Below are 13570 nucleotides of genomic sequence, written 5' to 3'. Positions count from 1 at the left end.
ATGGCAAGACCCATGAAAGTGGGTGAAAGCATGAAAAACACTGTAGTAATTCAGTTACTTTTTTTTTTGGAAAATGAGTTTAAAAAACTTTTTGCTACTTATTAACAGAAATTACAGGAAAAAATTGCAATTACTGGTTAGAATGATTTTGATTATTTTTAAAAGCAGCAGCATCAGATGATAAAGATGACAAATATTTGATTTCAGTTTTGTTAACATTGATATTAGAAAATAGGGAAAATAGAATTGATATTTTTAATTGTTTAATGTTTAGTGATAATGAAGACAAGAAAAAATTAGAAACTGAGATTAAAAAGTCTAATGATATTTTACCTCGTAGGAAAATGTAATATTTTTTTTGGCGTTACTTTTTACTAACAATCTCTTAATTTTTACAAAAAATTTGCCGCTGAAGTGGTAAAGCTATAAAAGATATTAAGAATGGAAAATTAAGGGTATAGGGAGCTACCAAAAGAAGTGATTAAATGCCTTAACGAAAATGGAACACAAGAGTTGGTGAAATTGTGTATTATGACCTTCAATATTACTAGTACTGTGTGGCTAGAAGGTTTTCTTTATATAATCATGAGTCCTGTTCCTAAAAAGGTAGTATCAAGATCACAGGACAATTAATGCAAGTTTGCATTCAACAAAGGTTCTTCTGAAAACTCTGAACAGAATATTTGATAAAAATAATAAATCAAATGGTTTCAGAAGTAAAGTATGAATTTAATAAAGAAAAAGTCCAGGGGATGTAATGGAGCAATTAGAACTATTGCTGAGAGGTTAATAGAAAGAGCTAAGGGAATAAAGGAAAGGTGAAAAAAGACTTAAATAGGTCTGTTAAAACACAGAATTATTCCTAACTATAAAAAAAACATGGTTCCACCGACGAAATATAAACTAATTCAGAATTTTCAGGATTCAGGATTTTTTTAGAAAAACATCAGGAAAAATTATAAAAAATTTCAGAGAATTGCATTTTTGTTACCAAATTAAGTTTAATAATGTTAGTTATTAATAAAATATTTTTTTAAGTAATGCCAAATTATATTTCATATACTTCCTCGTCATCAGGCAGTGGTGATCCTATCACCCAGCACATTGCAATTACATGCACCAACAGCCTGTTCTTACTTACATTTCCTAATTATTTTTTTTATATTAAAGGAGAAATATTCCAAATTGCAGTTAATTTTTTCACTGGTGAAATCTTAAAAAGTTGCCGTTGAAAAATTAAAAAGTTAACTGTTTTGGAATTTCTTTCAAACCACCATGAATTTTTTTTATATTTTAAGTAATTAATTGCTTTAAAATGGCCTCTAAAAAGACTGTTTAATTTCCAGTAGTTAGATATAATCTTACACCCAGAATTCACATGGTTGAGAAGAGGTAGAGATGTGGATCATGCTTTTTGTGATGTGTATAAAAAACATTTTAGACTGGGCAGTATGGACCCAAAGACTTTGCATAGTAAAGGAAAGCAGCATAATGAAATAATTAAGATAACGAATTCTCAGCCTTCACTGAAAATGTTTTTATCTCCCAGTGGTACTTCAACTCGGCAGACTAAAACTTTGATCAACAGTTGTGAGAATAATGGTTGTGACACATCTGTGTGTTCTTTTCCTGGATCTTCTGGACAGAGTAGTAGCATTTCAACAGTAAATAATACATATGAATCCTCAGCTTCATTTATGCAAAATTATATTACAATTACTTCCTTTAGTTATAAAGACAATGTTTCTAAGGCAGATTATGTGGGTTCTCAGTGTTGTATAAAATAAGTTATCCTTAATTTCAGTGAAGATATTGGTGCAACTTTTATAATTATGTTACATGATAGTTGTGTAGTGTCAAAATTCCAGCTTGGAGCTACTAAATGCTCTTATGTCATTAATCATGGTCTTGCACCATACTTTTAGTTTGGCAGTTATGGGGTTGGTGGAGGCCGAAGAAGATAAAATATGTATATATTTTCCAGAGTAAATGGAAGTAGCATAACATTATGAGAGTCAGGAAATTTTTACTAAATTGGTCAGTCAAAGTCAGTTAAAATAAATCTTAAAAGGAACCCTGAAGAAATGGGTTTATCATATAAAATGGGTAAAACTAACTGAAGTATTATAAAGCTAAGGAGTAGATCAGAAAAAGAAAATCGGTTACAGAATTGTGCCTGAATGTGAAAGCAGTTTTAAAAATAGCCGATACGCAAATTCATTGGTTTGACATAGGAAGAAATTTATGGGATGGGTGGTGCTTATTTTAAACCTTCTTTAATGTGTTTATTGAAGATATTACAAAAATGTTTTAGAAAAGGATGAAGGGATCAGCATAGAAGGAAGGAAATAAATTGTGTAAAGTTAACAAATGATTTTAGAATATGAATCAAATATATTAATAGATAATTTGAAAATTAGAAGGCATGAAGTAAATGAAAAATTTAAATATACTCAACATCCAAGAATACTCATTTTCATAATGAAAATGTATATTGAGTAACGATGATGAGACAATAAGCCAATAAATGTTTAGACAGAAAAAGTAAAAATTAACTAGTTACAATACATCTACTTCATTGATTTTAAAAAAATTACAGAAGTGAAAATAAAATAAAAATTTGAAAAAAGTGGCCAAGGAAAGGTTTAATCAAGATGTTTAATAATTGCTAAGTAAATCTCTGCCAAAAACTCAACACAAGAGAGAAAATAAAAACCACATCAAAGCTACAAATGAGGTCTTTTACTGATATGGTAAGGCTTTTTATGAAAGGTTACGACTTTCTGTTAACTAAAAAAAACAAAAAAAAAAAAAAAAAAAAAAAAACATACACTACCATGATAACTGGTAATACCGCTTTGTTATTCAGTTTTCTTTGTATGAGGCTCAGCTGATAAATTTTGCACACATATGTGAAGCATGGGAAGGAAATATAAAATGAATAGAAATAAAATACTATATCTACAAATTGCAGTATTTATTTTTCTGTATAATTCCCATTTACACTGATACATTTTTCCCAATGTGTGACAAGTTTTTTTTGCATTCTGTCAGTGAAACATTCTGGTGGTCTTTCTCGGATCCAAGTGGTTACAACTTCCTTCACCTCAACATTGGTGGTATAATGATTACCTTTGAGATCCTTTTTGAGATGAGGGAAGAAGTGAAAGTCGCACGGAACCAAATCTGGCAAGTATGGTGGATGCGGAATAGGCTCAAACTTCAGCTTGTGTAGAGCCATCAGAGAATTTACGTGGTACCCATCGTGCACAGATTTTACAGTAACCCAATTGCTTGATAATATGGTCTACTCATTCTTTAGATATGCCTAATTGAATAGCGATGTGTTGCTGGGTGATTCACCAATCAGTTTAAAGCAAATCGTCCACTTCCTTTCGATGTTTCTTATCAGTCAGAGAAACTGGCCATCTGCTACGAAGTGCGTCCTCAGTTGTTACTTTACCAGCTTCACATTTGTGAAATTTCAATGCCCACCTATTCACAGTACTGCTGTCAACAGTTTCAGTACCATAAACTGCTTTTAAATGATGAAAAATATTCATAGGATTCACAATTTCTACTGTTAAATTTTATCACTGTGCGCTGTTTTAACCATGTTGACATATTAGTTGTACTCGACTCCATTTTAACTGCTACTGAAAACAAAATCAGTAAATGGATTTCAATGCATTATTGCAGATTTGTAAAGTGGGGATTTTAGCTATCATGTGCTGCCATGCCCAACTCGATAGTACCTTTTGTCTCCATGTAGCACACTAGTGCATAACATTTATCAGCTGAGCCTCGTATTAAAGCTATTTTCAGTATTAATTATTCATTAATTGACACATTCACATGTTTTAACTCTTACTTATGCAAAATGAAACTGCCAGTTTTATTATTCTCTTAATGGAACAAGCTATCAGGGTCCAGAATATTCCAGAATTTGTAACAAAAAGTTATTAAAAATCTGTTTAATAAATTATACATATAAATTTAATCAAATATGACTATAATATAATGAATAATAATTATTAATGAATAATTGTTAATTATTAACAAAAATAATAATAAAGGTAATTATATTTTCTTTGTATTATTATGATGAAGGGTGAATGCAGTAAAATGACTACTAAATTACCAATTACTGGTCTGTAATAAGATGATTTCCAGTTAAATGAAAATAATAAAATTTAGGTTACATTGAAATAATGTTTGTTTGATTAACTATGTTAAAACTGGGCAGATAAATCAAAATAAAGATGCATTTAAAATTAAAAGGTTTATTTTGTTTTTGTATTATTCTCTATTTATATTCACTAAAATGTCTGAACAAAGCAATGTGGTTACATGTAATTCAGCGCATTTTCAAATTTCACACCGTGTTAATTTTGTATTTACAAATTGAAAGTAATTGCAGTGTGTATAGTGTTGAGTGCAGTGTAGTAGAAAATGAAATAAGTATTTACATAACTATCAAAAAAAGGTGGTATGAAATATTCAACATACACTTTAACAAGATACAACAAAAATAACTGATATCTCAACCACCAAAAAAAATTTCATTGTAAGTATGTTAAAATATTTAACAAATTAAAAAGTGCAAAAACTTGAAAAAAATTCACTCACTACATGACTGTTGTGATTACAAAATAATAAGTAGTAGAATAAAGTTACTCGAAATAAATTTTTGTATTTCAGTATTTAAGTAAATTCACGATATTCATTTATATGCAATGAAAATCTTTTACATTATAAAAGAAAAATCCAATCAAGCAATTTTTTAAAAAAAGTACTGGCAACCATGATATTTTATGCCCCAAAAATTAAGCATGAACAGAAGAATATCTTGTATTTGAGTTCTTACACCCAAAGAAGAGAAATGATTTTTGTTAACTATAAGACAACAAGAATTGACAGTCTTCAACCAATGAACATAAAAAAAATGTATAGTTTATATAAAATACCAACGGTGGCATGCTAAGAAAATTTAATAAAAAACAAAAAACCAGCCCCATGGCAAGGGAATTAGGGAATCTTTGTAATTTTTTTCAAGTTTTCACACAACTTAATTATTAAATATCTTTTCTCTGTATTTGAAGCAAAAAATTATGTTTTAGAAAAATATGAGAGTAGTAAATAGTACTAGTAGTAAATAGTAGTAAGTTGTAAATAGTTTCTTTACTACTTATCATTAATAATAGTATTTTTCTGATTATTATTTTGTAATTGAAACAGTCCCATGATGAGTGAATTTTTATAATTTTTTTCAAATTTTTACACGATATAATTTATTAAATATTTTTTCGTTGGGTTTGAAGCAAAGAATTATATTTTAGAGAAATTTGAGAGTCGCAAGTAGTATTTAGTTTCTTTGTATATAAATTTTTTTCAGATTCAGGGCAAACAATTGTGTTTTAAGGGATACCTTCCACACCTTTGCATTGTAATTGTTCGTTGGTGATTTGCATTATTTACCATTTTTTTATGTCATTCTGTTTTTGTTTGTATTGTTGTTTTTTTTTGGGGGGGGGGGGAGATGAGGAAATTTCACAACACTTTTACAATGGAATTGTTTTTTTGGTGGTTGTGATAGAAATAAACAATTATTGTACAGTGTTATGTCTTAAATATACTTCTATAAAGATGGGAAACATGAAGACTAAGGAAAAGGGAAAATGAAAGGTAGGAGGCATTTAAAATTTAGCCATGGAGGAGGTTACAAAAGATTAAACAGTTAGCTTGAATATTACAGAAGAAGTATAAGGAAAGTGAAGAAGAACAAAAGCTTATCAGAACTCTTCAAAATAGATAAAACTAATTGGCTGGAATAAATGAGAGAAGAAAACCTGTTATAATACAGTTCTTTTAGAGCTATTCTATTGCTAGAAAGGTCAATAGAAGGGGTAAAGAAGAGACTGGAAAAGATTAAAAAGATCGCCTAAGGAAATGAACTCAAAAGTTCCAATAGAAGACACTGGAAACAAACATGGTGCATATGTTTATCTGCCTTAGGACAGATAACCATTTGATGAAGATGGTAAGTTTAAAATGTTTACTTTTTTTTAATGAATCTATAATTTAATTAAAAGGTTCAATTAAAACACTATTTGCTGTAGGAAATTATTGGGTATAAACAATTTTTCAAGTTATTAAAATTTCATAATACATTTATTTCAACTGCTGATGTTTTATATTTTGTGTGTGTGTATGTTTTATATTTTTATTTTTTCTCCACAATCAGCTATTACCCAGTTTTTCTTTTGTAGCTTACCTTGTCTAGAATTACTTAGCTGACTGTTCTTGAAACGGAATGAAAATTAAGTCCAAAAAAATGATTGAATTAAAAAATTGTAACAATGGAATATAGTTTTGTATGTTTATTTGTTGAGAAAAAGTGTATTTCATAGAATTGATTTATAGATATTTGCTTTAGTTTTGTGATTAGATCTGCCTGTAGAAAGAAAAATCGCTCATCTTTTTGGGATTTGTTGTTTTATTTTTAAATTATAAAAGGTTCTTAATTTTTGTTTGTGTTCATAAAAATATATTATGATTTAATTGGAATTCTAGCGAAATAAATTAGAGGTTATATTTTAATGTTTTGTAATTTGTTCATAATATGCTAAAAATCAGCTTTATTGTTATTATTGTGCTAAATAGTGGTTGATACTGACATTTTTTCTAATAATTTTGTACAAAATTTGTTTTTGTATTGTTGTTACCTGGGTATCTGTAGGAAGAAGTAATATTCTTACATCAGTAAAATTTTCTCACTAATCATTTTAGCAGTTACATTATTGTGACTTAATTACTTCCTGAAGTCCACTTACAAATTGGTAGTTATAATTTAACCTTTTCATTTACTTAACAATCCCCAGTTCCTTGATATTTAATTTTAAATATTATGTGGAATACTTTCATTCCACATAATACAATTCCTTATTTATTTATTATTTCAATTCTACATAATCTTTCATAGAGGACATGGAACAAGTCTCTTTACTAGTACTGCTTTTATCAGTGGTTTTTATTTATTTGAGTACAACAAGCAGTCTAAGAAATGACATTTTACCTTTTTTATCTATTTTTATTAAATACACTTATTAACCAAGATTTAAATATCTTATTAAATTTTATTAACCAAGATATAAATCTCTCTCTCTCTCTCTCTCCCTCCCTCCCCCCTCTCACCCTCTCTCTCTCTTCCTCTCCCTCCCTCACTCTCTCTCTCCCTCTCTCTCTCCCCTCTCCCCTCTCCCCTCTCTCTCTCTCTGTGTGTGTTTATAGATCTTTTATATCGAAGTTAACAATATATCAAAAACTAGTATAAAACTTCTTCATAAAAAATTAATTTAAATTTAAGAGTAAAATAAAATTTTAGGTCTTTTTCTTCCAGAAATTATGTAATATACTTACATATTTACAGTTCTGATACAGAAGGTAGGTAGGTAGGTAGGTTGTAAGTTACTTTTTATGTTACTTAGACTGAGTTTTTCAAATTTAAATTTAAATGGTTTTTTTTTCAATAGCACTAGTCTGCAACCTGTAATATCCAAGTACATGCATCCTGCTTCGCATAATATATATGTTAATAAATTATTATTCAAGAAAGGATTTAAATTCGCTTTCATAAAAAATGCTGTAACAGAATTTTAAAAATCTTCCATAACTCAGAAGTAGTTTACGTAAGATATATCTCTTGGTGTAGGGTAGCATTGAAGGCCTATTAAAGCAGCTTAAATCATTATATATTCAGTTTAAATGTTGTACTGAATTGCTGCTCTCAAGCCAGTACAGGCTAAAAATATCTTTGGTTGCAAACAGGTTGAAGATTTCTGGTTTAAAAAATAAATTGAATGGCCTCTTTACTTCTAGCAGTACTAGCATCCTTTACCATTCTGTCCTACATTATATTATAGCATACTATATCACTTTTTAGTTACCTTAAGGTGCTCAGAATCTGAGTTGTCTGATGCAAAAACATGTAATGCATGATCAAAAGTTTTAATATCTTTAATTTATCTAATACAGCCTTTTACCAGCTTCTTGACAACTTTTACTTATTGTGTAATTAGAATGAGACCTCCATTGTAATGTTTTTCAGTTGTTTTAATTGCCACATCTGGAGAAATTATAGATTAAGCCAATTTTCTATTTGTAACCATTTAAATATCTTTTATGCTTGCCGCCAGATTTTTATTGGCGTGTAAATCTTGTGTAAACACAACAATAATATAAAATGACCATTTGTATAATGCTATCATTTGTAGCTGTTTCTTGAAAGTTACTATACTCCCAATCATACTAAACAGTCTCTCAGTAGTAATTGTCAATGGCTGGGCCAACAAAGACTTCTTGCATATACCAAGAAACTTTAAATATTTGCTTGGACTCCAATATTGTTTGCTATTTATTTCTGGAAGGAATCATTCTTTTGAAAGATAAGACTTTTTTTCTGTTTAGCCTCTGGAATCACCATAAGGCATTATTTCAGAGGATGAGCGAGGATGATATGTATGATTGAAATGAAATGTAGTCTTGTACAGTCTCAGATCAATCATTCCTGAGATGCATGGATAATTGAATTCCAACCACCAAGTACACTGGTATCCATGATCTAGTATTCAAATCCGTTTAATCTGAAAGATCCATCTTATCTGAAAGAAATGGTAGTCTCTCTGAAAGATAGACTACCATTTCATTTAACATTTGTTTAGGAGTGAATTATAAATTGTTTATATTTAATTTGTGGAGTAAGGTTTCATTTAAATTTTATATATATATATATATATATATATATATATCAATGCTGGTTCAGAATAACACTGTCAATATTCTCTAAAGAGAATAGATTGTATATATATATATATATATATATATATATACATAAAAGACGGAAAAAACAACTAATAATCACCTTCGTCGACTTTAAAAGGGCCTTTGATTGTATACACTGACCATCCATGCTGAATATTCTGAGAAACCTGGGCCTTCACCCTAAACTCGTAAACATGATAAAATTAACTTTAACCAATACCCAGTCCAGATTGAAATTCAGAGGTGAACTCTCTCAACCCTTCTACATAAAAACTGGATTGAGGCAAGGAGACGGCCTCTCACCACTCCTTTTTAACTGCGTCCTCGAATTTGTCATGAGAAAATGGTATGAAATAAATCCCAAAAATATAAAAATGGGTACTAAGAAAAACTCCATCACATTAAATTGCCTAGGATTTGCAGATGACCTCGCTCTTTTAGCAAATAATATTCAAGAAGCCAAAACACAAATCATGAGCCTTCAAAACCTAGCACAAAAGATAGGGCTTCATATCTCTTTCAAAAAAACTGAACTAATGGCCATAGATCCTCTGGTAATAGAGCACATTACGGTAAACAATCAGAAAATTAAAATAGTAAAACAATTTAAATATCTAGGGGAAATAATAACTTATAATTTAAATGAAAAAGTGACATGGCAAAACAGGACAAATAAAATGATTAAATCCCAAAAATTAACTCGGTCAACAAATAACAAAAAATGCCTTTCTGCTTAAACAAAACTTAAACATTATAAAACTGTAGTACAGCCAGAAGTCACCTACGGAAGCGAGACCCTTTTCAAAATCACTCAGAAAAACCAAATTGAAAAAATTCTGAAAATAGAGAGGAGAATTGTCAGAACGTGTATCAATAAAAAACACCAAAAAGAAGGCCAACGGTGGATTGTGCCAAATGAGGTGGTGTATCAAGAAATAGAGCCTGTTACTGATACTATGCGGAAAAAAAGAATCTCTTTCTTCGGTCATCTCATAAGGACACCGGAAACAAAAGACTGTCAAGAAATATCATTGAAAAGCTCTGATTCCAAAAGCTAGAAGTAGGATGGATCAAAGAAATTAGAGAAGATATGAAAGAATTGGGAATTTCCCTGACCGACCTACAGAATAAAACTGGAAAAATTACAAAGCTAAAAGACAAAAGCATTAGATTTAAACAAAAGACAGACAAACGACAAAATACAACGAAGAGGGTGTTTACGGATGAAGAAAAGAAAGCAAGAACTGAACGGATGAAGAAATACTGGGCAGTTCGGAAGAGTGTAAAATAACACGCTTTTCTCAGAAAAGATCCAACTAAAATTGACTTAAGTGGTCCCATGTTGGCCGTAAAAGCATAATAATAATAATAATAAATATATATATATATATTAACATAACTAGTATGTGGAGAAATATGATTGTAAAATTTTATTCACTATCCTATCTTCTATGTAATAACGTAAATCCAAATTTTAATATAAATTCAGATAATAGAACTACTTAATTCAAAAATTTAACATTTTTATGGCAATTCTGTTATTTTTTATTATTATTATTTTTTTTTGGTTTCAGTTAGGGGCAAATGTTTTTGCAACAGATGTTGATAATTTGTCCTGCATTGATTATGCAATGAAATACAGATCACCACTTCTTGATTACACTCATCATAACTCATCCGAAGTTTATATTTGGGGCTCAAATAATAATTATACTCATGGAAGTGGCAATCAGCAGTCACGTCAGCAACCTGAACTTGTTGACATGTTTAGGAAGAATAACATCTTTTTTAAGCAGGTAAAATAGTAGTTTTGTATATATACTATAGGGCATATGTATATATAAATGTGTGTGTTTGTTTGTATTTTTATTTGATTTATTTATTTTATTCATTTCTCCTTTCTCATTTTTTACATAATTTCATAGCTACATTATATTTTCATACAAAAAGTTTTTATATCAACTTAATTATTAATTGTACTTAAAAACTAGTAATATTATTACAGTTTTTAATATCCTAGTTCTGAGACAGTTTGTTGTTTCTTTTAAAGGTGAAGAGAAATTATGTAGTCTCGAGAAAAAACCTGTATGGGAGTCACCATCACATTTTGATTGCATTAAGTGTATAAAAAAAAAATGTGTAACATAATGGCACTACTACAATGCTTATGACAAAAGTAATTGAAATAATACTTATACTTATTATTTATATATAACATATGCCCATAAACCTTGATGCTGTTAGAATTACATAACAGTAGAAGTTTAGATTATTTTAACCACTCTAAAATACCAACATAAATTTCATATATTTTATTTGTTCAGACATTTGTAGGTGAAAAAGAAAATTATATGTCTGTGCAGAGATTCCATTACCAAATTAGGGCAACTATTGCGAAAGAAAAAAGTATTTGACTAGCATATACAATTTCTTTCTTTAATTTTTGCATATGAACTGCCCATCTAAGAGCAGGATGTATGGTTGTTCCCAAATATTTCATGTAGTCAGTTTCATTGATCCAATTACAACCAAATTTACACAATTACATTGCAACCACAAGCTTTACAACTATTTATATGCATTTGTAGGGTCAGTGGTTCCTCTAAATGATCTCAATTTAAAATTGATTAACACTTGGCCTTTTCTGTATTCAGCCGGAAAGAGTTGTACACAAACCACACGCTAAGCCTCCAGAGATTGTCACAGATCATCATAGAAAGCTCACTTCTATCATTTGACCTATTACTTAAGTGTGATCTGCAAATGCTGTGATAGCACCATTAAGAACACCTCACAACGTAATTCATTAATGTATACTAAAAAGAGCTCTGATGAAAGCACACGGCCCTGAGGGACACTGCAAATAATGCAGGATTTGTTACTCAAAGAATTTCTTATTCTAACTTGCTTACCTGATAGAAATCTAGCAAACCGGTCTTCACAGACTGCTCTGACACCGGCATTACTTAATTTTTTTAGAAGGAGTCCGTGTCAACAGAATCGAAAGCCTTTCTTCTATCTAGAAGTAATGCAGCAACCTTGCAGTGGCTATTTGTGCTGTTAAATACAGCACAAATAGCCTTCTCTGCTAAATACCAGAGAAGAGATTTAGCATTGCATCTTTGGTATTACAGCCTTCCCTAAAGCCAAATTGATTATTAGTATAGAAATTTGTCTTGCTTAAAAAACTATTTTAAAGGATCCACATGAGGTTTTCAAGTATTTTTGAAAAATTGATACTAAAGCAATAGTTCTGTAATTATTAAGATCATTTTTATCCTTGCCCTTATGTATTGGAATATTGACTGACTTTTTTAATTGCTTTGAATACACTCCTGTTGCCATGCTAAGATTAAAGTGAAAGACTAGTATGTGTGAGGTATTTTGTTTATTACATCTACTGTAATTTGATTAAGCCCAGGGGCCTTTCTTGATTTAAGGGATTTTACTACATTTGTGTAGGTGTACATTTTACTCTTTTGTGTGTAGGTGTAAAAAACATTGAAGATTCACCTACATTTTCGGAATGGAATAATGTTTTATAGCAGTTTTGGAGGGTTTCATTACAGCAATTTTGTACGATGAAAACAGCAGGACTATATTCACAAAGTGATTATTTAATTCATTTGCAATGCAGAAACTGATATTATTTGACCATCGCTACCTTTAATTTGGTTTATTTCGTTACTTGATCTGACAAGTTTATTTGCAATATACCTTTCCTTTCGGGTTACTCTTTAAACTAGTTAGCATTTCATTGTAGAATCGAGATTTAGCATTTGCTATTTCACACTTTACTTGGTCTTGTAGTTTTTTGTAGTTACGTAAAACTTGAATATTATATGGTAGATTATTCCGTTTTTTGTATAAATTATTTTTCTTTTTGATTTTATTTAAATGAAAATTTAACCAAGGTTTTTGAGGTGCTTTTTTATATTTTTCCCAGTAATTTTTTAGTTTTTATGAGCTTTGAATTACCCTTTCAAAAGTTTTTAAGATGTCTTCTGCAAGTAAGTGATTGGAACGAATAAATAGATGATCCAGATACAAGACAGAGACTCCACATATACAAGGCTCTTCTTGAATTTGATTTTAAAATATCAATATTTATGTCACTTGTTACTAAGAGATAAGAGACACTAATAGAAACAACATATTCTTTTATTTCACTAATAAAATACTTGCTAGCTATAATGCGGAATCTGTATGAAGTGATAAGACAAAATTTAGTATCTAAAATCAAGCTTTATACCATCCACGGAGACAAAGGTCAGTTTTTAAATCGTACATCAATATTATCTTTAATATAAACATCTGTTCCATCTGATCTATAATTGTTACAATTAAGAGTAGCAAGAATAACTATCAATCAGATACCAGTTTATTTCTTCATTATAAACCATGTCTCTGTCAAAACTATACAATTCGATAAATTTTCTAATTTTTTAATTTCTATCAAAAACAAATCATAGTTTTCCCTTGTACTACGAATATTTTGAACTATACATAGTGGTATTTCACTAAATTATTGATAAAAAACTATATACACTTACTATTATAATGGTGAATAGAAATAAGATACATACACACATGATTTAGGTTAAACAGTTAACATCATGACACTTTCAAGCTTAATTATTGGGTCACAATCAGTTTTTTGTATTAAGATTGAACCATTTCTTATCCATAATTACTTGTAGCCTTTATTGGATTTCACTTTTCTTGCTAGTGCAAAAACCTTTCTTTGCGT

The 13570-nt window shown here is 29.7% G+C and overlaps 1 protein-coding gene across 1 annotated transcript in view; it reads left to right on the top strand.

Annotated features, from left to right (window-relative positions):
- Positions 1-13570, top strand: part of LOC142323047 (inhibitor of Bruton tyrosine kinase) — a 135853-nt gene that overhangs the window by 17300 nt on the left and 104983 nt on the right. Inside the window, exon 3 of the mRNA XM_075362194.1 lies at positions 10395-10616. Coding sequence (XP_075218309.1) covers positions 10395-10616 — 222 coding nt within the window. The remainder of the gene's footprint in view (positions 1-10394; positions 10617-13570) is intronic.

This window comes from Lycorma delicatula, chromosome 1 (genome assembly GCF_047948215.1).
Source record: "Lycorma delicatula isolate Av1 chromosome 1, ASM4794821v1, whole genome shotgun sequence".
In the NCBI taxonomy this organism is placed as follows: domain Eukaryota; kingdom Metazoa; phylum Arthropoda; class Insecta; order Hemiptera; family Fulgoridae; genus Lycorma; species Lycorma delicatula.
Note: the sequence above shows the minus strand (reverse complement) of the source record. Positions and strands in the feature narration are given on the sequence as shown.